This window comes from Phocoena sinus, chromosome 1 (assembly GCF_008692025.1).
Source record: "Phocoena sinus isolate mPhoSin1 chromosome 1, mPhoSin1.pri, whole genome shotgun sequence".
NCBI lineage: Eukaryota > Metazoa > Chordata > Mammalia > Artiodactyla > Phocoenidae > Phocoena > Phocoena sinus.
In genome coordinates this window covers 113,665,628-113,692,128 of record NC_045763.1, presented here as the reverse complement: position 1 = coordinate 113,692,128, position 26,501 = coordinate 113,665,628, and the positions used below count along the sequence as shown (strand labels likewise).

Genomic DNA, 26,501 nt, shown 5'->3' with positions numbered 1-26,501 from the left:
TGCGGCCCATACAAAGCACTTCTGTTCCCGAACCCTTAGGTGGGGTGGGGGAGGGGAGAGGCAGGTGCGCGGCCTTGGAATCGTGGGAGCCACCGCCGCGCCCCGCCCCGGCTCCGGGGCTCTGAGAACGCCAGCCAGTTCCATTTTTCCCAGCTGCTGGTCGGAGGGTGGGGACAACGAGTCCAACAGCTTGGCCGGTTTGTCGATGGTCGCCGCCAAGGGGCCGCGCAGCGTTGGGGGCGAGAACTTGGCTACTGGGGGTGGCAGAGGGCGTACAGCGCCCTTTGTGGTACTGGATTGTGCAGAAGGTCATCCCAGACTGGGCAGAAACAAGCCGCGAGCATCCCAGGGACACTCGCTGACCCAGCCTGGGGCTCTCGCCCTCCCTATCCTGTCTTCATCTGAGGAGCAGCGTCTCCTGGCGGCCAGATCTGGAATCGCGACAGGGGAGACCCTCCTTCCCTAAGCAGACAAACTTTGAGGCGCGCTCCCAAGACCTCACTTTTATTGCAGTTCTGCAGAGACAGGCTGTGCGCACCTCCCTCAGCTCCGTCCAGCTCCCAGACACTCCCCAACCCCAAGATGCCACTGCGTGGGCGGGTCCCCAGGGTGCTGCTCGACAGCAAGTGGAAGTGCCTGGTGTCAGTGTTTTAAGACTCCTGTTCCGTAGTGTCCAGGCCCCAGCTCCTTCGGTCACCGCAAGGGACTCCAGGGGTCTGCCTGTTGAAGTCCTAAGTCCAGGTTGGAGGCAGCGGAACCTCAGGAGAGGTCAGAGGTAGAGCGAGGACACTGCTGGGGGCGGCGGCGCAGGCCTGGGGTGTGGGAGGCCGAGAAAAAAGGTCAGAGGTCCCCCCAGACTACTCGCCCCACGAGCCCATCCTCAGCGCCCCTCCTCCCCTACCTGGAGGGTACCACTGAGGGCAGGATTCCAGCTCCAGGGCCAGGCAGGTCAGCCGAAGGGTGCTGGCCCTGAGGGTCAGTAGGCAGTGGTTTTCTCGGGGGTGGAGGCTTGGTGGGCCCCTGAGACTGAGAGAGAGAAGGCAGGAGGCCAGCTTGGGAGGGGGTATCATGTTGCCCACCTCCCACACACTGGTGCTGGGGAATACCAGCTTGAGGGGCGGCACCAGAGGACACCTTTGTCTGCAAACAAACCTGTCACCATTAAAGATGCCACTGGGGTATGTGCCCTTAGTCACAGGGGGCATCTTACTACCAGCACCACTGCCAAGGCTACCAGCACCACAGCCCTGGGTGGGGGGAGAGGCTGTGCCCTTCTCTCCCCCAACTGTTACCTTCGGGTACCTCACCACCGGGTCAGCGGGCAGAGGGCGGGTGGGGGGATTGGGTCGGTCAGCCAGCTCAGCCTGAACAGAGAGAGGGGCAGTGACTGTGAGAGAACAGCCAGGAGCAGTGGGCATGCAGTGGGTCTCCCGAGGGGTTCAGGTCAACATGCAAAGTCAGCCAGGGGGCAGGAGAGAACGGGGGCATGCGCAATGGGGCTTGAGTGCATGCCAGTAGATGCCTTAGGGGAGAAAGGTGTGGGTCACCTGTGGTGTCCCCGGCAGACTGCAGTCCCACCACTGACCACCAGATGGTGGTAGAAACCAAGGCAGGAGGCTCACCCTTTGCTACTTCTGGGGAGTGTCTGAAGGCTGAGGGGCACCCTGGTCCCCTAGTGAAAAGCGCCACTGGCAGGGAACAGGGAGGAGAACTGCAGTTGGGCACCAAGCCTCCCACCTGCCCTGGGCCAGGGTAGGGGCTGGCCCAGATTTACCTGGAGTCTCTTGGGCACAGGGTCAGGAGGCAGCGGCCTGGAGGGAGGGGCCGGGAAGCCAAGAGCACTAGCCTGCTGAAAGAGCAGGAGGAGCGGACAGGCAGAGTGGGGGCGGGGGGTGGGGTGGGGGGAGAGGGAGCAGAGAGACAGATGTGGGCAGAGAGGTGTTAGTGCTCAGGGATGGGCAGCCAGGGCCCCGGGGGCAGTGGGGCTGTGCATGCGGTTATTCAGTTTCATGCAGAGGGGGTGACAAGTGGTGGAGTGGGTGTGCAGACCACCTCCACACACACACTTCTGTCATCAGATCCAGAGGGCTCAGGGCAGGGGCACTCACCAGCCCTTCTACACATGGCGACCAGGGCCTCATCAGGTCCTGGCACACTGAAGGCCACTCTGAGCACCACCCCCTCATGCCCTCCAGGGGACATCACTGCTGGGAGCACAGGTAGACCCACCTTTCAAAGCCACTGGCTAGGCCAGCGCAAAGAGCACAGCACTCCCTCCTCTAGGTGACTGCCCCTCCCCAGTCCAGGCTGGACCCTGCTTCTCAGCCTGCAGCCAGGGGACGGGAGGGGAGGGCTGGCCCTGACTCCTCTGACTGACTCCTGGGCAATGCAAGTCTTTCTCTGAGTCTAGAGCCTTCAATACCCGCCCCCCACCAGGGCCCAAGCTGGATGCCTGGCCAGGACTGGTCCCTCTCTCCTCTGGCATGCAGACTTACCTTGGCACCTGGCATCAGCAGAGCCCTCTGCGGGGGTCCTGGGCGTTCAGGGGGACCAGACTGGGCTGCCCTGAACATGGAGAAAGGCAAGGAGAGAGAGGGCCCAGCCTCAGACCCTGTTCTCCACCCATTTGCAGCCTTTGAGTGGGGTTAACCCTTTGTGGCCCCTTGGAGCACGGTGTAGGCCAAATCAGAAGTGGGAAGGGGAAGCTGATCAGCCTGAGGGAGGGCCCCACTTCAGCACTGGGGCTCCTGGAGAGAAATGATCCTAGCACCCCAGCTTCCCCACTTGGGTCTACATGTGAGGTGAAGGGTTATGGGGCACATGTAGGGAAGGGAGATGTGTGTGGGGTGTGGTCTGGGGGGCTTGGGTTCAGAATCAGGTGTCAGGGGCTGCCCAAGGGCGGGGGTGGGGTTCCAGAGCTGTTGTCCTTAACAGAGATGTGGAGAAAGCTAGTAGTGGGGAGGCTGGTACCTGTATTGGCAGCTGGGTCCCTTAAGCTGGCAGAGTCTCTGGCGCAGGCGGGCACGGTGCCAGTAGCTGGCACCAAGCAGCACCAGGACCAGCAACAACAGGAGGCTGAGGGGCAGCCCTGTGGTCAGGGAGCTGGTTGCTGTGGGTAAAGGCAGGTTTGAAGGTGGGCAGGGCTAAGAACTCTACACCCAGGAAGAGGTGGGGGGGCAGGGAGGTCAGGTGATCAGAGAAGGTGAAGGGGTCAGGGGTCACACAGAGGCAGGGAATCGGCAGCGTAGGGGTCAGAAAAAGAGGGGCGGTGAAGGATGCCGTCTCAGCTGCCCCTGTCCCCCACCTCATGCTACCTCTGATGTGGGTGGTGCAGTCTGGGGGCGCCCAACCCTCCTCACAGTGGCAGCGTCTGTTGCTGTCGCAGACCTAGGAGGTACAGGTTGAACAGTGAGGAGCTGTGCCCTCTGGGGCCGTGTTTCCCTGTCCCCAGCTTTGCAAGGTCTCAGATGTCCGCAACTGGAAGGCGTGCTGAGAATGATAGTGTGGAGGGCGCCAGCGTTCTGGAGAGAGAGACTCTTTATCTGGGCCAGAGAAAATTAGATTGAACTCACATTGTGAGTGCCTTCTATCTGCCAGGCACTGTGCTAGAAGCTTCCATACTCATCTCATGTGCCCCCAGGAAGTGGGTACTATTATTATGCCCGTTAGTTAGAGGAGGAAGCTGAGCTCAGAGAGGTTAATAACCTGCCCCGGATCCAACAGTTAAGATGTGGTAGAGCATGGATTAGAACCCAGGTGTGTCTGTTTCCAAAGCCCACCATTCTCTTCCTTCCCAGAGGCTCCCTGCTCCCCTTTCATCTCCCCCCATGCCAACTCACCCCATGCCCATGGCATTTGCTTCGACATTCCTGTGTCCCCAGGATCTCCACCGGTTGGCATTGATGGTCGACGCACACCTGCCCGATGGCGAGAGAAGAGCAAAGATCACCTTCTCAGGAGCTTTACTGGCACTGGGAGGCCAACACAAACGAAGCCCACCCCGCTTTTACAGATGGGGAAACCAAGGCTCAGAGGATGACGGGACTCTGCTCCATCTGAAGTGAGAATCTGAACTCCCCCCGGAGCCTGCACCTTCTTCACCGGTGGCTAGTGAAGCCTGGGCGCTGCCTGCAGCATCCAGATATCCCTCCCCACCTGGTGCTGCCCGCCTAGGCTGCTCACCAGGCCGGGGCCACAGGCTGTGCCAGGCAGAGTCATCAGGGGCTGGGCCACGTCGTTGCCCAGGTCCAGGTGTACCCAGCTACAGTTCAGTTCCAGCTGGGTCCCGTTGGCTTCCAGCATCTCCCAGTGAAGATCCCGGGCTGAGCCCAGCAGAGGCTGGGCCCTCCCTCCCTGGCACTGGAGCTGCCCACAAACGGCATCTCTGGGGTTAGGGAGGAGGTGTAGGGTAAGTGGGGGCAGAGCCAAGACTCCCACAAACCCAGAGGAGGAGCCAGGTTCCCTCACTTACCTAGGGGCACAGGACACATAGCTGCCATCGGGGCTGCGCCCACAGCTCCCAAAGGCGTCCCCCCGAGTGTTGGCAGTAAGGAGGCAAAGTGGCGCGGCGGGCTGGGCCCCAGGCCCCCAGAGAGCCTGGCACTGCTGGGCATAGGAGGTACAGCGTCCTTGCATGCACACAGCCTGTCCACCAGCACACGGCTCACCGTCCCCCAGGCTGACATCAGGGGGGCACTGGGAGCTGTCTCCTGGGCAGAACTCGGGCAAGTCGCAGTCACCTCTGGTAGAGCGGCACTGCCAGCTGGCCGGGCGCAGCTGTGGAGGGTGGGTAAGCATCAATGTGGGTGCTGGGCCAATCCAGCCAGGCCCTGGGAGTCAGAATGACCTTTTCCACACTGGCCCTTGGCAGGTGGGCTCTGGGCGGCCAGTCCAGTCTGTGCCCACCTGGCAATTTTGACAACAGAGTCCATCGGACGCGCACTGTGCCCCTGGCCTCAGCTGGCAGGTGAAGTAATCACAGCAAGGATCAGTGCAGTCCTATGGGCAAGGGCACAGAGGGGCCGAGTGTCAGAGCAGGCTGGGCCTGAGAGCATGCCCTAACCCCCTCCCAGAGCCTGAACCCAAAAGGATGCACACAGCGAATGAAGACCAGAGCCCAACAATCTATGTGCAGTCCCCGCAGACGGGGAGGTGGGGAGAGGGGTTCCTGAGGCTTGGAGATGGCTGATGAGCCAGGGTGAGGGCACAGAAGTGAGTGGGGCAAGGCTCTGGGTGAGGGGCTCACATCTGGGAAGCCACAGTCACACTGCTCGCCGGGCTCCACCAACATATTTCCGCAGACACTGGCCGTAGAGGGCAGACCGGAGAGCCGTTCAAAGAGGCAGCTGCCCATCCCACCCAGGAGGGCTTTTTCCAGGGCCTGTCGGCTGCAGTTGCTGAAGTTCAGGCCTGGCAGGAAGCTGGCGATGGCGGCAAGGAAGGTTGGGGCTGCGGACGGCTCCCTGCCCCCTGCCCCCCGCCCTCTCCATCCTGCAGTTACTCACTCTGTTGAGGCCTCCATGATGCAGCTCTTGGCTGGGGCTGGACCTGGACAGGGGCAGCTATTCCCAGGTGAGTCATGGCCCAGGCCTAGGCTGTGGCCCAACTCGTGGGCTATTGAGGAGGCGACTCCCAGGATGCTTGTGGAGTGGTCCTGTCATTGGGGAGGGGATACCCCAGGTCCAGCACCAGCCTGACTGCTCCTCTTCTCTCCTCATCTGACCTCTTGGGCACTGAGCAAGCACCGCCTCCCTCCTTAAGTGCTTCTAAAGTAGAAGAGCCCAGGCCTGGGTGGCAGGAAACCCGGGTTCTAGCTCACCTCTGTTACCCCTCTGTAACTATATGGCCCTGGGAGAGCACCTTTGTTCTTTGGGCCTCAGCTACCTCCTCCGCCCCCAAGAAATGGGAAGAGCTCATAGGTGAAGACACGAATGGGCGGGCCACAGGCGGAGGGTATCCTGACAGCAGAGGCCACGTCATGCACCCTGGCCCTCTATACCCTCAGCTTTGGGGTTGGTAACTTTGCTGGGGGTTTCAGCAGATACATGGTACCGCATTTGGGAGGAGCTGAACGGGAATGGGGAGGAGACGTGGAAATAGCTCACCATGTTCACACCTCCTGAGAATTCAGGAGAACAGATGGAGTTCTGAATGGCCATGCCCACCATGGGCCCGGAGAATGAAGTGGCACTGCGGGATTGAGAGGGCGAAGGTTAGGCCCCAAAGCCAAGGTGGCCGGAGCTTCAGGGCCTCAGGTAGGGAGCTGGGATGTGAAATTTGCCAGGCCGGGGCAGGGCTGGAGCAGAGCTGGGCCCCGCTGGCTGAGCCTGGTGGGTCTTACGTCACCAGCTGGGCACTGTCGTGGGGCAACCGAGGCAGCAGGTCTGTCCGGCGCCAGCGGAGGAAGCTGTCTAGTGTGACACCTGGGTGCTGGCTTATCTCTATCAGGTCACGCTGGGTCCAGGCCTCCAGGCCCACGAGCGCCACCCGGACATTCAGAGGCCTGAAGAACTGAAAGAGAAGTGGGGCTCAGGAGAGGGGTTCCCATGGTCGGGGGCCATAAGGACGCTGCTGGATCCCATACTCACTGTGTCCAGGAGGAGGGCCACTTCCAGGGTGCGGTTCAGCAGGTTCTGGAAGTCCCGGTACCTCTGGACCTGTGGGTCAAGAGAGGTGACCGTGAAAGGCAGCAGGGCAGGCAGAGGTCGGGGAGGACTTGCAGGGGTCAGCAGGCTCACCTCGGAACGGTCAGCCACAATCACCAGCTCAACAATCTTGGTCTCTGTCACCACGTCCCGCCTCCACTGTGGACAAGAGGAAGGCGCATCAGACACACCCACCACACCCCACCAGCAGCCGCGTAGGGCTGACCAGGCTGTGTCCACAACCACTGTGTGGTCAGACAAGAGAGTGAAGAGCCCATTTTACAGAGAACCTGAGAGGCCAGGGACTTGCCCAAGATAGACAAAGAAGAGGTTTAGAAGCTGGGAGTAGGGCCCTGCTTTTCCGGCTTCAAATTCAGTGCTTTTTCCAAATTAAAAAAGAATAACAGCCAACACCATCAAATACTTAACGTATGCCAGGCAGAGTTCTAAGCATTTACATATATATATGTATGTATATAGATTTATTTAATCTTCACAGTAATCTTATAAGGTAAGTAGTTTTATTATCCCCATTGAATAAATTAGGAAATTGGCTTCTTATTGCTTTATGATCAGTAACTATGTATTTGCTATATCCCAGTGAGAGCTCTCTGCATTTGGATCATAAGACAGATGAGGAGTTTGAGTCAAGTACCTGCATCCAAACCCTGGATATACCATTTATTAGTTGAATGGCCTTGGCCAAGTCACTTAACCTCTCTGAGCCACTTTTCTCACTAAAATAGAGCTACAGATGGCACCTACCTCCCAGGGTTGCTGGGATCAGTAAAGGAGATAATGTTCACAAAGTGCCTGGTACTGGGAAGTTGCTCCATTAGCAGGAGCAGTTGTTACTGTGAACAAATAGCTCTGAGGGCCCGGGGGCCAGCCCTGGGGACAACAGAAGCCCAGCCCTCCTGCCATTCATCCTCACCCGGAGAAGGTGACGCTGTCCCAGGGGCTGCTCTGGTGGAGCCTGAGTGGGCACAGATGCAGGCCAGCTCAGGGCACAAGTGTGGCCTGGCAGGAGGAGGTCTTGGAGCCGGGAGATAACAGGGGGACCCTGGAGGTCCCCAGGCCCCAGCTCCAGGGAGTAGCTTCTCTCTGGGGACAGGATCACCAAGCCCCTATGCAAAGATGCAGGAAGTCAAAACTTTTCAGCTCCATGCCTCGTTTACGCTCACTCTCTCCACCTTCGTGGAATTGACCCCTTGTACCTGAGCCCGGAGCAGGTGCAGACAGAGACCCAGGAGTCGGCGTGGCCCTGCACTTTTCCATGGTAGCAGCAGTTCTCCTACAGCAGAGAAACATGAGTGCCAACTGGAAGGCCAGGCCAAGGTTTGAGCCCAGGAGGCTAGCCTGTGGGTGAGGATAGGCAGTGTCCTCCCATTCTCCAGGGATGGCACCTTCCAGTCGCCCCTCTCCTTCTTCCCTCGGGCCAGAAACAGGGCACAAGATGACCTGACTCACCAGAGTGTGTCCCTCACTGACCACCCGGGTGCCATCAGGCTGGTACCACACCAGGGTTGGACGGCCTGAGACTAGCTCCCTGTGGAATGAAGAAGAAGGAGGGCAGTGCTCCCAGGGTGGTGCAGTCACAGCCTGAGACCTGGAGGCGGTAGAGGGGTGGCTGGGGGCTGGGCAATCCCTGCAAGCTTCCTGCTTCCCCTGGAGACGGCAGAGTATGGTCGTTGGGCCACAAACTCTGTCAGGCTATCTGGGTTCCAATCTAGTTTTCACCACCCACTAGCTATGTGACCTTGGGAGAGTTATTTAACCTCTCTGTGCCTTGACTTCTTCATATATGAGGCCGATAATAATACATCATAGTATCTACCTTATAGAGTTGTTATGAGGATTTAATGAGTTCAAGCTCTTAGTACCTGGTACATCGTGGATGCTATATAAGTTGTTAGCCATGTTATTGTTAATGTTACCACTATCATTATTACCTATTCTGTAGCAGCTCCAGGATGTGACTCTCACCATCCAACTCCAATTTGATCCGCAAAGCCTCAGGCAGACTGGTCTGTGGGCACCAGAGGGCATGTCACCTCCCTGGCCCTGTCTGAAACTCCTATCTTCTCTAACCAGAAAACCTCAGGCCCTTAGGAGAGTACCAATGATTAGATCATTGGTGGGGGGATCCTGAGGGAGGGGCCAGGAAGCCCTGCCTGGCCTGGGGTATTGTTCTGGGGGGTTGTGTGGGGAGGTCAAGGAAGGTATCCAAGCCGCCCCTTCTCGGCTTCCTGCCCAGAGAGGAAGCATCATGGAGGACCCAGTGCAGGCCCCAGCCCTTCCTCTGACTCAGCTTTAGAATTGGGAGGGGAGGGTGTTTGGTGAGGCCCTGACCCTCTCCAAGTCTCCCCACTGAAAAAGCTGACAACATGAGACCAAGAAAGCAAGTTTGGCCTCAGAATTTCCCAGTGGAGATGGAAGGGTTGGGTGGGGCTGAGGCAGACAGAAGTGTGTGCAGTGGGGAGAGCGAGATAAGTGAAGCCAGGTGCTGGGGTGCGGAGGGAGAGGCAGCCAGACCTGGAATGGCCATGCTACCATGAGGTCCATTCACCCACTCCTCAGCCAGTCTTTGCCTGGAGACACCTGATTATTCAGGGTGGTGGGTGGTGCGGGTGTATTTCTTTATTCGAGGGGAGAGAGAGGCTCACCTGAAGTGCCTCTGCTAGGCTGAGCGTGAGGTTGTCCTGAAGGATCTGGGGCTCCGAAGACCCATTCAGGGCCCTCTCTGGCCTTGCCTGCTTCTCCTCAGTGCCACCTGCAAGGTTCCCAGGACACCCCAAGAGAGTGCTGAGAGAATCAGCACCACGGCTGGGGGTGGCTGGTGCCCTCTGACCCACCTGGCTCCCAGCACATCAAGGCCCTTCTCTGCTTGAAGGACCCCTGCATTGCATGCTGGGACTTAAAGAATACTAGAGGGAGGGGGCGGGGGCTTCTCTCCAATTTTTCCCTTTCATCCCACCAACCCATCCACAAGTCCCCAAAGAAAGAAGTTCAGTTTGCCCAGTCTGTGGCCCCCCCTGTCCCCCTCAGGCCCATCCCAGGTTCTCACAGGGACCCTCCGCCTGTTCCTACCCGCTCCCAACCACCTCCGCCCAGGAACGCCCCCTCTCAGGACTGGGCGAAGACTTGTGGCCCGGTGCCCACTCACCCTCCCTTTCCTCACATCAGAGATGCCGGGAACGCCCATTTCTGGGTGAACATTGCAAACACCCCCCTCCCTAAATACCCCTCATGCCCAGTTAGGCACACCCGCTCCCCACAGCCTCCGCTTCCTCCCGGAGTCCGCCCCCCATCCCCACAATGGCCCTCTCTCCTCCGGACACTCCACCCCCGCCTGCCCTCTCGGCCCCCAGCCCAAGACAGCAGCGGGAAGTGAAAGTTCCAAGGAGGAGTTGGTGTCCCAGCCTCTTTCCTGGCCAATTCTCCCCACTCCTGGCTCCTCCCGGGCCCCCTCCCGTTCAGCCAGCTTTCTGGTGGCATCAGCACCAGGGTGAGGGGTGCCTGGCCGCTCAGGTCTGGGATGGGGGCCAGGAAGTATCCTCTTCGCCAAACCCTAGGAGACGTGCCTACTCGGCGCCCTGGCACCGGGTGGAACGGTCAGCTAGGCCCCAGAGGAGCGAAGACATCAGTCCTGGGGAGCAGAGACCCTCTACCGCGATCCTGAGGGGGCGCTGGGCCAGGCCCTGCGGTGCCTGGTCCCGGAGCCTGAAAGTGTCCGCGGGGACTGCGCAGAGGATGACAGAGTAGGGGGCGCCGGCATCCCTCCTCCTTCCCTTCCCACTCCATCGCCCAGTCTCTGGGCCCTCGGCCCAGGACAGCCGACCAGGGCGGGCTGCACTCTGGTTGGGGTCTCCGGCCGACCCCAGGACCCCAGTGCTTCCCGACTTCCCTGCGCGTCCTCCCAGTCCGCCCCCCGGCCCACTGCTGGCAGGGTACTCACCTATATCTGGGAGCGGCCGGGAGGGCAGAGGGCTGCCCGCCCCCAGGAGCCCCAGGGCCCAGAGCAGCGCCAGCCGCATGGCAGCGGCGCCCGGGGTCGGGCGAGGGCAGCAGGTGCTGGGCGGAGTGCCGAGGAGCCGCGGCTGCCGGGTCTGCTTCGCTCACCTAGCGGCTCGGCGCAGCCACCAGGCCCCGCCCCGCCCCCTCCCACCCCCCAGAGCCAGGCTCCGCCCTCGGAAGGCCCCGCCCCCACCGCGCGCCGGGTCCCAAAGAGGCGTGGACCTAGCCCATGACTCCGACTCCCGCACGGCCAGCGCTGATCTGCACAGCGGCTTCCCGGCTACTGTGCAAAATAGGAGCCGAGGCCCGGTCCGACCGCCTTGGGAGCCGCGCCTCCACCCGGCCCTGGGTCCCGACGCCTTCCTAGCAGCTTCACTGCCCTCAAGTCAGCCGCCCCGCTCTGTCGGATCAGGCGGGCCAGTTCTCCCGATTGCCCGGCTCACCCTCCCGTACCGGACCCCTGCGAAGCGCGGGCAGCAGGCGTGTACAAAGCATTTTATTAAACAGGAAGGAGCGGGTGGGAGAGCCAGCAGGACGCCTCTTCACTCCGCGTAGGTAGCATCGTCGTTGCTGTCGCTGTAGGCGGAGGAGGAGAGCTCCTCGCGGGGTGTGCAGACCGGGCACCGCTGCCGCATGTCGTTCCAGCACGACCGGCAGTACACTGCCTCGCAATCCGGCGTAGGGCACACGTAGGACTCGGGCGTCTCGGGTGCCTGGCACACCACGCATCGCCTGCGCAGCCAGGGGCGCAAGAGGGGCAGGCAGCGGCGGTGCAGGATGTCCGCCAAGTGGCGGCGCTGTTGGGAGGCAAGGGGGGTTTAGAGCCTGTTAGCGCTTCTTGTCTGAAGTCTCAAGGCCTGACTATGCCCACATGTTGGAGGAAGCTAGATTGGGCAAAGCAGACCCCTGGAGGGCGAGGGTGCTATGCAAGTGGGTCCTAGAGAGCCTCCCTCCCTCCGTGATGGAGAGTGGGAGGATGAAGCCTCGATTCTGTCCCAGCCAGTAACAGCAACTACCAGCATCACGTTACCATAAACGCCTTATTTGATTCTCACCGTGGGGCTGAGAAGTGAGTAGGACAGATAAGACTATAACTATTGTGTTCCCCCCCACTTTACAGATGAGAAAGATGAATCTCATAAATGTTAAGTGACTTCCCCAAAGGCACAGACTGAACAATCAAACCTGCCTGGACGCAGGTACCCTGATTCCAAATCACAAGCCTGGCTCATTATGCTCTCTCGCTCTCCCACCCTCTCTCCACACAATTGCCAGGAATTCTCAGGCCACCTTACCAGATGCTCTTTGCTCAAGAAACTCCAGGGGGCACTTCCCTGGTGGTCCAGTGGTTAAGACTCCGTGCTTCTGACGCAGGGGGCCCAGGTTTGATCTCTGGTCAGGGAACTAGATCCCACATGCCACAACTAAGAGCCTGCGTGCTGCAACTAAAAGATCCCGCATGCCGCAAAGAAAATCCCGCAGGCAGCAATAGGGATTCCGTGTGCTGCAACTAAGACCCAGAGCAGCCAAATAAATAAATACATATTAAAAAAAAAAAAAAGGAACTCCAGGGGTTGGGACTTCCCTGGTGGTCCAGTGGCTAAGACTCCATGCTCCCAATGCAGGGGGCCCAGGTTCAATCCCTGGTCAGGGAATTAGATCCCACATGCCGCAACTAAAGATCCTGCATGCTGCAACGAAGATCCTGTGTGCCTCAACTAAGAGCCATTTATTTATTTGGCGCAGCCAAATAAATAAATGAATATTAAAAAATAAAAAAGAAAGAAAGAAACTCCAGGGGCTCCACTACCTGCCAAACAAAGGCAGAACTCCTGGGCTTGGCCTTCTGAGCCTTCCACAGTCTGGTCTCTCTCTAGCCTCTGCTCCAACTTACCCCTCCCTGAACTTTGCATCCTCTGTGCCAGTTTCTCCTTAGACTAGCTCTGGCACTTGGCATTCCCTTTGGACTCTGAGTCTTTGCACATTCTGTTCCCTTAGCTTGGAATGAATGCCCTTCACATTTCCACCTACCCATCAAAATCCAGTTAACTCCATGATCTGGTCATGGAATCATAGTATGTTCATTTTCAGTGAGTTTCTTAGGAGGCTGGATCAAGATGGTGGAATAGAAGGACATGGAGCTCACCTCATCCTGTAATATGTTTATTTTTTCATCAGACATTCATTCAGCCCCTGCTGTGTGTCATGGGAGTTGAGGGATCTAGGCACGGGAGGAAAAAGTTAAGCAAACACAGTCTCTCACTTTTATGAGCTTTGTTAGTGCTGATTAAATAAGAGTGACTGCCACTTGCTTTTTAAATTGTATTGGGCACTGTACCAAGAAACTGTAAGTAAATTAACTCAATTCAAACAATAACCACGTAAGGCAGATATTGTTGTTATCATCTCTTTTTCAGGCAAGAAAACTGATGCTTGGAGAGGTGATCACTTGCCTAGGATCACACAGTGACAACTAACATGCGTACAGAATTTGCTATGTGACAGTGAAACTCATTTAATCCTTACTACAACTAGACGGAGTAGTTAACTCCATTTTACAGAAGGGAAAAACCAAGGCTCAGCATTTATGTGTGTTCAAGATCACACAATTGTCATGGTAATAAGGGTAGGAGCCAGGATTCAAACCCAGGCTCTCTGGCACCAGAGCCCCACACCTGACCACCACTCTATTACTGATCTTTAGTGAGCAGGCCTTACAGATCTGTCCAAACTCCCCATTCTTCAGAGGGAAAACTGAGGTCCAGTGAAGACCGTGGCCAAGGTCACACAGCTTAATGAGGTAGTGTGGGCTGGAGCCTGCTTCTTCCCACGGTGTGCCCTTTCTGTACACTGCGTGCCCCTTCATGAAGCCTCCCTGATCCCCAGCCCACCTGCTTCCCCTCATCCACCAATCTCCCACCCCACCCACCGATGGGACTGCACTGAGGTTCTGGTCTGAAGCCCTCTCAGAAGAACCTGTGGCTTTGTCTTGGGTCCCTTGTTTCTGAGGAACCGCTCTTGCTCTCCTTTGACCTGATGGTATCAAATCTGATTCCCCTTTTCTGCCTGCTCCCCAATGGTCCACTTAGGATCTCAGGCTGGGCTGAATCCTGAGACACAGAGATGGACACAGCCTTGACCTCCAGGAGCTGGATGACCAGGGCCCTTGGCATGCATCCCATCAGAACTCACTGAGCATCAGTAGGCCTGGGGCCTTGGTGGGGGCTGGGTGGACTGAGGGGAGATGCCTCTCCCCCTCAGTTCTCAGACCCAGCCAGGGGCACAGGCCTGGACTTACAGGAGCCCTCTGCTGTCGCGCCCGCCTCACGATGGTGGCCCTCCTCAGTTGGGTGAAGGCTGCTCTCTTCCTCAGGAGATCGTTGTAGAGGAAAAGGATCCGCTTCTTCTCACGCTGGGGCCAGGGAGACAGTACAGAGGAGTAAGACATTCCCCAAAGATGGGGCTTGTGGGGAACTGGGCTCAGGCTGGTGTGTTTGTGCATGCAGGGGTGGAGAGGGCGGGGTGAGGCGCACCTTGGGGAAGTAGAAGGCTACGATGACCCTCCGGAGCCGGTAGCTGAAAGCTTGGAGCAGGCAGAGACACACTAGCAGGCCGCTTGGTAGTGCAGCCCTCAAATAGGCCCTGGTACTCAGGGGCACGGGCTGGGGCAGGCAGGCTGGCAGAGGAGGCAGGCCTGTCAGGGGTCTGGCCAGGACTGGCCGCGGCTCTGGGTTGAATTCCCCATGCCAGTGGGGTGTGGGTTAAATCTCTGATTACCCTGTTCTCCTCCTGCCTGCCCCTCACCCTGCAGAGCTGTGCTGTCGGTACTACAGCCACTAGGCCCATGAGGCTATTTGCTCAACTTGGCACAGATGTAGAAATTTTCCATCACGGCAGAAAGTTCTGTTAAACAGCACTGCTCCAGAGGGCTGGGACCATCTGGCCCCAAAGCCCCAGACCTCAGACTCTTCTGACCCAAGTCTGTCATCCTCCAACTCTTCAAGCCTGACCTGATGTTCCCTAGTTTAATTTCTCCAATGCAAGCACGCCAACCCCCATCCTGCCACAGCCAAGGCCCAGTCCCCCAACTCTTTGTCTTGGAAAGACCCTGGCCCTCCCAGCCCTCAATTCCTCTGATCCAAACTTTCAGCATCACTCACGCATGTTGTTGGATTCCACCACCGTCTCCGAGGAGGTGTTCAGGGCTCCGATGGTATTCCGAAGAAGCCGGGCAAGCATGGAGTCCCCCCCGACTTTCACCTCCAGTTTATGACTGCCTGAAGCCAGGATAGGGGACGTGGTGTGTGTGGGGCGGGGAGTCAGGAAAGAGTTGGAGTTAAGGGGATGGGGCAGGTTGGGGACTGGATGTAGGGGAGAGGTCAAGGCATACAAATACTTCTCAACTGCCCAGGACTTTCCCTCCCTTCACTGAGTACTAATTCCTCCTTTGGGTAGATATAAAGGGGGGTGGAAACAGAGGGCCCCAGTGATAGCTGTCAGGTTGCAGGGCTGATATTTGACCCTAAGGAGGACGGGGGGGGGGGGCGAGATGCAGAAGGAGGTGACGAAATTGGAAGAATTGGGGAGGGGTGTCTGCACAAGGGTGGGAGTTCTCCAGGGGGGTGTCTCTTGGGCCTGGAGCCTGGAGTGGGGACCGGGCTCACTGCGGAAGGAGTACTGCACGAAGGAGTGGTGGCGGATGGTGTCGAAGATGGAGTAGAGAGCCCAGTCCAGGCCACACAGCAGTAGTAGCAGCAGCAGCACCGGCAGTGTCTCCATGAGCTCCCTCATCTGCCCAGGGAGCAGGAGGGTCAGAGCTGGGCAGCGCCTTTGGCCCTGGCATGGAGTCCCCTCTGACGCCTTTGCCCTCCCTCCTGCAGATCCTGCCTCTAGTAGGATCCAGGGGCCTCCCCTCCGTGCCATCCTCACCACATTTCTCATTTCTGTGGCCTGGAGAGTGGGGTCCCAGGGGAAGATGACGGTTTTCTTCTCAGCGCTGCGGAGCGGCAGCAGAGTCTGCTTGCCCTGGGAAAAACGCCCACACGGTGAGAGCACTGAGCGCCCTCTCCCTTTCCCCTCTGCCCTCCTGGAGCGTGAAGCCACACAGGGCACAGAGCAGAGCACCCTTGGGCAGGGCCGTGCCCACTCACCAGCTTCTTCCTGCGTTCATCGATCTGACAGAAGTAGGTGCTGATGTAGATGTTGTCGAAGCGGATGTCCCCATTATAGCTGTCCACATAGGAGAAGCACCTGTGGATGAGGGTGTCTCCATCGCCTCCAGGTTCACCCACCCCCAACCATGGGCTTCCCTGACGCACAGTCAGCTGGCCACCCAGCATGCACCGAGCACCATCTGCGTCCTAGAAGAAGGCTCTGCCCTGCCCTCCAGCAGTCCACGGTCCAGTGAAAGACATGCACATACACACTGATGAGACATAACAGAGGTGAGGAGGGGAGGGAGCGTCGTGTAAGTGCATGCGTGTGCCTGGGAGGTAGGGGAAGGTTTCCCAGGCATGGAACTTTCAGGATGAATATCAAGCAGAAGAAACAGCAGGAGCAAAGGAACGGAGACAAGGAAACCCCTCGAGGTTGCAGAAATCACCTGATCCATTGACTCCCACGTTCACCTCTCAAGGCCCTGCCTCTTGGCCGAGCCCTCAAAACATCTCCCGGAGGTCACTTCAAGCAAAACTTGTCTCAGGCATCATTTCCCTTCTCCTCTGACACACCCTTGCATAAGGCGATGTTTTCCGTGTGTGCGTGTGTGTGCCCATGCAAATGTAACTCTCCTCTGTGTATCTCCCAAAGTCCCACATAATGACTCAGTTTCCTGAGGAAAAAATGTTAATTGTTGGAAATGTGTTTAAAACTGTATAAGTACATTAAATAAGCTCTGTAAACTGTGAAACATAAGTCCCAATGCTGTTGGTTCTGGGACCCTGTAAAAATCCACATCTTTGCCTTCAGAAGTAACTATAAATGCAAAGAAAGACTGTGGGCGCCCCCTTGTGGAGAGACCTAGCACTGTTGGGCCTGGGCCTCCTGAGTCTGGTCTCCGCCCCTCAGCCAGCTCAGCCCCTTCAGTGAGTGACCTCACCCAGGTTGAAAACCTGGAAGTGGCTTTTGACTCTGTGCCTCCTTCCTTCCCTCCCCAAGCTGGCTCTGAGACCTGCTGCACCTTCCCCCTACCTCCCTCCATCTTAGGCCAACTTCCTGCCACGCCCCACTCCACTCAGGCTCCCTAATCTCTGACCCACTTTGGCCTCCCTGCCTCCAGGCTGTCCCAGTCCACCCTGCAACCTTGCAACTGTGGGGCAGTTCAGGGCCCTCCTGCAGGGATTTCCAGACTGTTCTGGCCATGCCCACTTCAGCCCAGTCCTCAACCCCAGCCTCTGCATTCCACATCCCACAAATGCCAGATTCCTGGTCCAAGAGAACACCTTTCCTCTTCTTGACCGTAGCTCCCCATCTGCAGCCTTTTGAAGCCCAGTTATGGCCCTTGCAGGGGCCCCTCCTCAGCTCCCATACCAGTCCCGAGAGCCAGTCCATAGTACAGCCCTTGAACCATCTCTGTTTTGTGGGTGCCTCGCCTGCCTCCCCCAGACTCTGAGTTTCTTGAAGGCAGGAATATGGCTCATTGATCTTCGTCGTCCCACAGGGCCCTGGGCACACACATAACCACTCACCTGCTGTCACTCTAAGCCCCACAAACAGGGGCAGAGAGAGCAGGCGCCCCTTTGGCCGCCCTTGCCCAGCCACTGCCCATCTCAGGCATTTGGGGGTGGAGACAGGAAATAAAGGGTCCAGAGGTCAGCAGGGAAGCCGAGTGAGGCTCCGGGCAGCCCAGCTGGACGCCAGGCTGGGTGGGGTTGAGGACTTTGGTCCAAATGGAGGGAAAGTAGCAGCCAACGCAGCGGGCGGGAGAAAATGAAAGCAGAGTTGGACGATAAAAATGGCACAAAGTCAGAGCCAAGGGGAATATGAAGGGCAAGAAAAAAAATCAAAAGTCAAAGCTAAAAGTGGAAAAAAAAAAAAGTCAGCGTTGGGATAAAGGCCGGAAGGAGGTAGATGAATGAAGACGGTCGCCCTATTAAGGTGGTGGGAACATGGGTAACTGTTTCTTCTGACAAAATGTCCACATTTCCCTTACCTTTGGGTAAACAGCGATCCCAGCTCTATAAAAAGGCAAAGTTAAAGGCGCAAGAACATTCACATTCAGAGTCGGAGGAGGGCCCTGCAGCTCTGTTCTTAGGGCCTCCCTCAGGGCAGGGCTCCAATCCAGAGCGGAGGAAGGGGCATCTGGGTGGAGGTCAGGACTCACGCGTGGAGGACGAACAGGAAGGTGCAGGAGAGCAGCACGTGCAGCAGCCCCAGGATCCACTCAAGCCGGGCCTCCTGGCGTCTCACGTAGTCCCGCACCTCGGTGCTCACGTGTTCCCAGCTCGTGTTGAGGCCCAGCACCCCAGCCCGCTTCTCTTCCTGGTGGACGGCCCGGGTGCCGACTCAGAGGCCCAGACCCAGCCTCCCAGCCTCTCTGTGGCTTCTCTCCCCTGATGCCCCACTCCTGTCCCCAGCTCTTCCCAGGACCTTTAGGAGTTGCCGCTGCCTTCTGTTTGTCGACCTGTATGAGCTGACACCTCCTCACACCTGGCCGACCACCCATCCAAAGGCAGGTCGGCACCCTCCCTCTCCTGTCACACAATCCCAGCACCACTCCTCGTCTCTTCCCCCTCCCTCACAGCCAGCCACCTCCCTCCTGTGCCGGCTCCCTTGCTCTTTTCCTCACGCCCTGTTCCCTGTGCCCCCCACCCTCACACTGCCCCTCTCCTACCTTGAGGTGAATAGTGGCTGAAAATTCCCCCTCCAGGCCGCGAATAGACTGGTTGAGGGAGTCATAGGTCTGCCCAAAGTTGCCTTCCACTGGGATGCGACTACGGCACCAAACTTCCATCACTGGTGGACAGGGGGGCCATGTTAGGGGCCTCCCTGGGCCCGGCCTCCAGTCCTCTCTTCCCGTGATCCTCTTCATGCTGCTTTTTTGTCTCTCTGCCCATGACTTTCTTTCTTTCTTTCTTTCTTTTTCCGCACTATGTGGCTTGTGGAATCTTAGTTCTCCCACCAGGGATTGAACCTGGGTCCTTGGCAGTGGGAGTGCGGAGTCCTAACTACTGAAAGTCCCCGCCTGAGTCTTTCCCCTCTTCACTCTCCTTGAATTCTTTCCTCCATTTTTTTCACCTGTCTATAACCATACCAAACACTAACTAATTATGATAGCCGATACTTAATAGAGCAATTCCTCTGTGGGCCAGCTCTGTTACCTGCTTTACATGTATTATCCCCTTAAATCCTCAAAACCCCTAATGGCATGAGTACTATCATTATGTCCATCTTTCAGATGAAGAGACGAAGCTGAGAGCCTTGCTGTAAACTCACCTGAGTCACAAAGCTGGTCAGTTGGAAGGGCTGGACCCTGAGGATGCTGTGTCCTCAGAGCCAAAAGCCTCCCCTCCTGAATGCCTTCCTGCCCTACACCTACCCAGTGGTCCCCAAGGACTCAGATCCCTAGCCCTGCTGCTCCCCTCCCTCCTGCCACTATGCTGACCCTTGGCAACGCCACAGAAGAACTTGAACTTCATGGGCAGGCAGAGCAGGTGGCTGAGCAGTGGGACCCAGATGCGTTGAATGCACTCTCTGTGCTTTTGGTCAAACCAGCGGCGGCAGTTTAGCATGGCCTTGTTCACCACATCTGCGGGAAGGGGCAATGTGGGTCTGAGGTCCCCACACCCTGACCCGGAGCCCTGGCCCGGCGGCCCTCCCCTCCCTACCCTGCCCAGGGATCCCCCTCACGGGAGCAACGCAGCTTGGTCTTCAGCTCATACATCTTCTGTGTAGAGAGGTGGTGTCTGAAGGCTGAGGCGCGGAGGGTCTCTCTGCCTGGGGCTGTCTCCTCCGAGCCCTCGGCATCCTCGGGCGCATATCCACTCTCACTGTTCACCTGGGCATCCAGTTCCTCAAAGGAGTTGGTGATGTTCTGAGTCTTGGCTTTCAATGACTCTTTGCTGCTCTGGGGTCGGAGGGAGGAAAGGGGTCAGGCATGCGAGCTTAGAGCTTCTGCTGCCAGACAGCCTGTTATTCCCCTGTTAGCCAAGCTTTGGGCTCTTACCTCAAGCCTATAGGGAACCTAGGCCCAGAGATGGACTCTCGCCTCAAACAGTCCACTGTTCGTAGTGCTTGGGAGCCCTCTCTCCTCCCCAGGTGCCTCTGCTCCGCTTACACCCCAGGCTCCCAGCTCTTCCTGAGGCCTCTCATCCCAGGTCCTGATTAGTCAAGGAAGGGCTCCCCAGGTCCTTGGACTTCACCCCTCATCACTAACCTCTCAGGCCACTGTGCCATCTCAATGTCCCCGACTCCCAAGCCCCTCAGCCCTTCTCTCCCCCACTCCTCAACTTTCCAATTCTTCTAATCTCCAGTACCCAATTCCAGTACCCAATTCCCTCATCCCCTGATCCTCAAAGTTTCCAAACTCCTCAAGGCCAGGGCCCCCAGTTTCCTGACATTCTAGCTCATCTGCACAGAGTACCACCTACTCAGGTGTTTGGAAGTGTGTGTGTGGTGTGTCCCAGTGGCTGCGGGCGGGGGCTCTCCTGGCATTGAGTGTCCAGGGACCAGGGCACATCCTGCAATGTTTGGGAACAGTTCTGCCAAAAAATGCCAGTACCGCCCCCATTGGGAAACTGTAAGTCCAGGGTCCCAGCTCAGGTCATCTAGGCCCTGCGGGGAGAGGGACCCCTAGGCCCTGCCTGTGTAGGGTCCTGACCAGCAGGTCCTTGAACACTGCCCGCAGCGGGGCTGTGGAGACGCGCCAAGCCGAGCGGGTGTTGTTGATCTGCAGTTCCACAGTGCAGCCGAGCGATGCTATCACCTCATTGAGGTTGTGCCGCAGGTTGGCCACTGGTCCTGGGGGAAGATGCCCTGGTAGATTATCTCCCTCTAGAGCCAATTAACTTTCTTCAGCCCATCCCTAGCTCCTGCTCTGCGGGCAGTGACCACCTTCTAGAACTGTACACTGATGGGGCTCAGAAGCTGGTGAGAGGTCATCTCATTCAACCCCTGATTTTTTTCTCTGTGTAAACTAAGGTGGCCCAGAGATGTGGAGGAACTCTCTCAGGGACACACAGCAAGTTGGAACAGCTGAGATTAGACCCCCACTCTTTCTCCTTCACCAGGCCTGGCTCTCAATGGATGGCCCACCCAGGGTCACTGCTTCAGTGTCACTAACTGGTACCCAGGGGCACACACTCACCCTCATAGATGGCGGCCAAGGCGTATCCCAGCACAAAGAGCCGGCCCTCCTTGCCCAGCATCTTGGGTACTAGCAGGAGGCTGGCGCAGCGGATGTGAGGGGAGGTACCCCAGCCTATGGCCCCCAAGCCTGTCAGGAGAGCCCAGGAGGTGGCGAAGCAGAGTCAGGACGCTAAACCACCAGGTTTAGCAGAGCACACACCGCCCCCCGCCCCCCCGCCCCGCACAACTCCCTTCTAGAACCATCACTGTACTGCCCTTGTCCCATTTACACTGACTCTGATAGGCCTTCTAGACCACTCATTCATTCATTTGTTGAAGAACCATTTACGGAGTTCGACTGTGTGGCAGCCTGTGGAAGGGCTTGGAGAGATGGCTAGAGATTGAAAAGCCATGGTTGGTGATTGACTTGCTGTGTGTATGAGTGTGTGGGTTTGTGTTAGGGAAGGGGGCCAACACTTCCCTTTTCCAGGCTGGATTCACACTAACCCTAGGTACTGAGGGAGAAGAGAGAGCAAGAGAAAAATTCTGGAAACAGGCACTGGTGCTCAGAGCAGTGAGAAGAGAGGCCACAGCCACCTCAATATTCCCCGTGCTCTGACACCTACAGCACTCACCATCTCGGTCCCTAATTTTAGCCCTTAATCGTGTACCTCCTGGTATGTTTTAGCAGTTTCACATGTGTCTCCCTGTGGTCTCTGCAGGGAGACAGTGAGCTCCTTGAAGCTCGTAATCCAGGGAGAGAGACAGATGGGTAAACAAATGACTGCAACAACAAGTGCTAAATGCACAGGGAGGTGCTTATACAGAGCTGTGGGAGCCAAGGAGGGAGCGGGTATTTCTGGGGGGTGGGTGGGGCTGGGAAGGCTGGACAAAGGAGGTGATGTGTCAGCTGGGCCTGGAAGATGAGTAAGTGTTGTTAGGCATTCCAGGCCAAAGGAACAGCATAAACTGGTCAGGGAACCTAGAAGGTTCCTGTGCGGATAGAGCGTTCTCCCAAGGATCGCCAAAGCAAATCCCAAGTCCTGACTCTTCCCTCCATCTGCACTGCCCTCATAGAGTCCCCAGCGTCTCTCACTGGGACTAACTAGTCCCCTAGCTCCTCTCTTGCTAACCTAAACTTCAATTATCACAAGGCAGCCAGAGGGATCTTGTAAAAATGAAATCCGATCATGTCCCTTTTCCGCTTGAAACCATGCAGTGACTTTCCATCTCACTTGGGAACAAATCCAGACTCTCCTAACACGGCCGACCGACTCTCGTGATCTGGCCCCTGACTACCTTCTGAAGTGATCTCATGCTACTCAGCCCTTTGCCCACCATGTCCGCCCACGCTGGCCTACTGCTGTTCCTAGAACTTGCCAAGCTCATTCCTCCTCTCAGGTCTTTGCCCTCGCTGTTCCCCCTGCCAGGAGCACTCGTCCTCCTAGAGTCTTCACCTGGCCGGCTCCACCAGCCTTTTGGCCAAGACTCAAGCTGAGGACGATAGTGGATAAATAGTTGTCCTACATTCTGAGGACGATTGTTGACCAAGCGTTGCTCTACATTCTAAAGAGAGCCCCATGGAGCTTGCTGATCCCAGTCTGGGCTTTACCGAAAGAGCAAAACTGGTTCTTCACCCCTCTACCCCAACCAGTCTATACAAAGGCAACACCAGAAATCTGAGTTCTCTGAATGTAGAGAGAAGTGGTTAGAGTAGGCAGACATGGGAGGAGAGTCTGAGGAGAGGATGGGTGTTCACTTCCTCATGCCCAGTGACAGACTCCAAGAGAACCCTTCTGAAGCTGGTGCTGCAAGAAGGGGAACCCGGCCTATCCCTCCCAGCTGGACGCCCGCTGAGCTGCAGAGCCTGGCAGGGCCACCCCAGGGCTGTCACCGGAGCACAGAGAGGGAGGAGAGTTCACAGACGTGCTCAGCAGGGCCTCCCGGGAGTGTCAGGGAAACATGAACATGGAGAGTGGTACTCGCTTCTCATCATGACAGGGGAGGGGGCAGCTGCAAGGGGCCCTGCTTTCCCAGTTTGGCAGGGCAAGGATGTGTGCATTTCCTCTGGGACAAGCAGACGTGTGGAGGGCAGCAGGCCTCAAGCCTCTGGGATGGGAACCCTCTGCCTGCTTGGGTGGAGGCATCTAAAGGTAAGAGGCTGCAGGTGGCCTGTAGGAGCTACAGGGAGCTTCATTCGAAGTCTGTCAAAGAGAACTGCCCTCAGCAGGGAACTGGGCACTGTGCGGTCCACACAGAGCCTCCAGCGGGACCATGAATGGGCCCCCGAGACAGCCAGGATGTGAGCACTCGCCACACAGAGGCGGTGGAATTCAAGCAGTATCGATGACTTCAGACTTTTGTCCCTTTTCCTCTAATTCTTCTAATCCCCTTTCTGACATCAGAAGAACCAGAAGGGGAAGGAAGTGGAGAAAAACAGTGAGTGAGCAGGCCGTGCCCCCTTCTCCACCGCGGGACCTCACGCCAGGGATCAGGCCTGAGCTGCGGGGCAAGGGGGCGGTAAGGAGGGAAGATGTTTGAGAATGGACGTGAGATTGAAATCTTGACGTAGACTGGATTGGACCTCTTAAACCCTAAAAACAGTCATAATTACTGAAGCAGGACTAGGTCTTCTAGATTAAAATCACCAGAAAGCTAAGGGTCTGTGTGAGAGGTCATCAGTGGGAGAAAGGTTGGAATACAGTGGTCAGGGAAAAAGTAGTTTCCTGTTGGTATCCCATAGAGGTAGATCATTCAGTGAACCGGGGATGATGCCATGTCGGAGCCCCTTGCCTGGGACAGTGTTAGGAAGGGTCACGTGCTGTCGCTCTGACCAAAGAGGTGTGGGGGAAGTTGGCTGGGGGGTTATGGGAAGTTTTCTTTGTTCTTATAAGAGACATGAGGAAGGAATGTTCTGCTCTTTTGACACTCCTGTATGAGGATGTGATGCCTGGATTTGCTGCAGCCATTTCATGACCCGAAGAGGAATGATGTACAGACCAAAGACTGCAGAGAAAAAAGTCAAAAGCAAGCTGGGTCTTGGTGGGTTTACTGAGCTGCTGAATTATCCAAACTCCAAAACCACTCTACCTTGAAACTTGTTATATGAGATGATAAACTCCCTCTATGGTTAAACCACTTTTAGGTGGGTTTTCTGTTCTTGTGGCTCAACACCTCCTGATACGAGGTCTCCAATCAAATGTCACCTTCTCTGAGAAGCCTTCCCTGACTACTCAAGCTAGCTCCCAATCTCTTTCTATCACATCCCCCTGGTTTACTTTTTTCATAACACTTGTCACCATCAGAAATGCTCTTGTTTATTTCTTGTTCATGTGTTGTCTAACTCTCTCCACTAGAATGTAAACTTGAAAGAGAACGTAAACTCTCAAAGAGCTGGGTGTGCAGGTGTGGGGTTGGGGAGGGGGGAAGTAGTTGAAGGGAATTAAGAGGTACAAAATTCCAGCTATGTAATAAATAAGTCACAGGGGTATAATATATAGCATAAAGAATTTGGTCAATATCCTTATTGACCAAAATATGGCCAATATTTTATAATAACTTTAAATGGAGTATAACCTATAAAGATATTGAATCAATGTGCTGTACAGCTGAAACTAATATAACATTGTAAATTAACTGTACTTCAATTAAAAAAAGAACATGGCCAATAATATTGTAGTAACTTTATACAAGGACAGATGGTTCCTAGACCTATCACAGTGATCATTTCATAATGTCTGAAAATGTCAAATCACTGTGTAGTACACCTGAAACTAACATAATATTGTACAGCAACTATATGTCAATTAGAAAAAAAAAAGAAATCATTATAAAAAAAAGAAATCATTAGATTTATATTGTAGCTGTCACTGCACATGTATATATACAAGTATGCACTATATATTACAATGTATGTATGTGTGTGTAATATGTGTTATATATATTATAAGCTCTAGGAGTGTGACATTTTTTTAAAAAGTGCTGGGTGTTTGTCAACCTTGTCCACTGCTGAATCCTTAGCAAGTGCTCAGTTAGTGCTAAATGAATGAATGAGTGAATGAATCGAATGTATCAGGAGCAGCAGGAAACAAGACCAGAGAGGTCAGGAGAGATGGGGATTATGAATGGTCGTGGGGTTTGGACCATATCATGGGGGTAATAGGGAGTCCCTCACATTGGGGAGACTCTAGTGGGCAAGGACTGTGTCTTCTTCTGTAGACTGGGGGCCTCTTCCCTCCTCTCAAAGGCCAAAACAAGGCTGGGGCTACAAGGGACACTTGGGAACGGAAGAAACAAGTGCACCCAGAGCTGGGCTGTGTCCCTGTCCCTAGCCCGGCACTAACCCACCAAGCTGTACAACGTCACCATCTTCTGATCTTCATAGATGTTCATAGGGTTCACCAGGAGCTGAAAGAGACCTAAGGATACAGGGTGAAGCCAAAGGTCAAAAGATGGGGCCCTACGGCTTCCCTGGTGGTGCAGTGGTTGAGAGTCCACCTGCCGATGCAGGGGACACGGGTTCGTGCCCCGGTCTGGGAAGATCCCACATGCCGCGGAGCGGCTGGGCCTGTGAGCCATGGCCGCTGAGCCTGCGCGTCCGGAGCCTGTGCTCCGCAACGGGAGAGGCCACGACAGTGAGAGGTCCGCGTACCGCAAAAAAAAAAAAAGATGGGCCCCATCCCTGACGTCTGCCCTGTACTCACCTATGGCCAGGAGCCCCCCGGCGCCTGCCCCCAGCAGGAGAGCACTAACCGGAAACTCGCCCCGCTGGCGCCACAGGAATCGGCTACAGGAGACGGGCAGCCCCCAGCTCAGGAACCTCTGCACCGCTGAAGGGTCGAAGAGTTTAGCCCAACAAGGCCAACATACTACTCTTCCTGCTGGGGCGTGATTCATTAGGTTTAGGGGCTTGCAGCGGGGTAGAGGCTGGGGGAACCCGGATGAGGGTGGCAGGAACTTGGGGGATCCTGAAGGAGGATGAGGGACCCTGGGGAAATGGGGCAGACATGAGCTAGAGAAGAAGAAAGGGCTAGCCCGGAGGAGGGCACTGGATGAGGGGGTGGAGGCTGGGGGACCCCAAAGTGGGGGAAGGTGCTGGGGTCCTGGAGGAGAGATTGGGTGAGAGGAGTGGGGGCTGGGAGCCGCTGGGAGTCACTGGGAAGGGTTGGGGTCTCTGGTGACTGACTCACTGGTGTGGGGTAGTTTCCTTTTTTGCCCTTTTGCTCCGTTCTGATGAGGTCTGATGGCCATAAGTGTGCTCTGGATGAACCCTCTCTCATCCCAGAAGTCTCCTCGAAGATGTCCTTGGACGAGAGGTTCTGCTTCTGTCTCCACCGCCTCACCCACAGCCTGTCTGGGGTCTGTGTCTTTGAATCCCTGTGCCGTGAAATGTGGAGATTAGAGACGTACCTATCCCTTTGCAACTGGATAAAGAATTCCAAGATATAGCAAAAGCCCTCCGGAACCTTAGAATTCGGTGAGAAATTCTAGGGCCTTTAAGAGCCACAGAACCTGGTGGGCGTCTCCTGGAGACAGGGAAACGTTTAGTCTCCGCAG

At 56.4% G+C, this 26,501-nt stretch overlaps 2 protein-coding genes across 5 annotated transcripts; both read right to left on the bottom strand.

Moving 5' to 3' along the window:
* Positions 1–488: 488 nt before the first annotated feature.
* ADAM15 (ADAM metallopeptidase domain 15) lies at positions 489–10,801 on the bottom strand. Of its 3 annotated transcripts, none has more exons than XM_032605836.1 (23): positions 10,603–10,785; positions 9,311–9,417; positions 8,597–8,673; positions 8,115–8,193; positions 7,862–7,938; positions 7,579–7,771; positions 6,738–6,803; positions 6,588–6,656; positions 6,341–6,510; positions 6,105–6,189; positions 5,505–5,653; positions 5,246–5,420; positions 4,906–4,998; positions 4,472–4,776; positions 4,183–4,384; positions 3,840–3,917; positions 3,315–3,387; positions 2,971–3,109; positions 2,496–2,565; positions 1,775–1,849; positions 1,293–1,364; positions 902–1,026; positions 489–812 (listed from the first exon to the last, which is right to left on the bottom strand). In XM_032605836.1, the coding sequence occupies exons 1-23, from the start codon at positions 10,679–10,681 to the stop codon at positions 770–772; spliced, it is 2,601 nt and encodes an 866-aa protein (XP_032461727.1). In that variant the 5' UTR covers positions 10,682–10,785; the 3' UTR covers positions 489–769. The 3 variants fall into 3 exon arrangements, with proteins under 3 accessions (XP_032461727.1, XP_032461737.1, XP_032461745.1); XM_032605846.1 differs by having other exon boundaries at positions 1,775–1,846; XM_032605854.1 differs by lacking the exons at positions 1,293–1,364; positions 1,775–1,849 and having other exon boundaries at positions 10,603–10,801.
* Positions 10,802–11,145: 344 nt separating this feature from the next.
* On the bottom strand, positions 11,146–26,195 carry DCST1 (DC-STAMP domain containing 1). Of its 2 annotated transcripts, XM_032647451.1 has the most exons (16): positions 26,135–26,195; positions 25,649–25,774; positions 25,289–25,363; positions 20,965–21,093; positions 20,479–20,618; positions 19,509–19,725; positions 19,264–19,407; positions 18,493–18,614; positions 17,983–18,140; positions 15,812–15,911; positions 15,591–15,686; positions 15,326–15,452; positions 14,822–14,938; positions 14,195–14,337; positions 13,960–14,073; positions 11,146–11,458 (listed from the first exon to the last, which is right to left on the bottom strand). In XM_032647451.1, exons 1-16 carry the CDS (start codon positions 26,193–26,195, stop codon positions 11,204–11,206), a joined length of 2,124 nt encoding a protein of 707 aa, XP_032503342.1. In that variant the 3' UTR covers positions 11,146–11,203. The 2 variants fall into 2 exon arrangements, with proteins under 2 accessions (XP_032503342.1, XP_032503352.1); XM_032647461.1 differs by lacking the exon at positions 25,289–25,363.
* Positions 26,196–26,501: the final 306 nt, after the last annotated feature.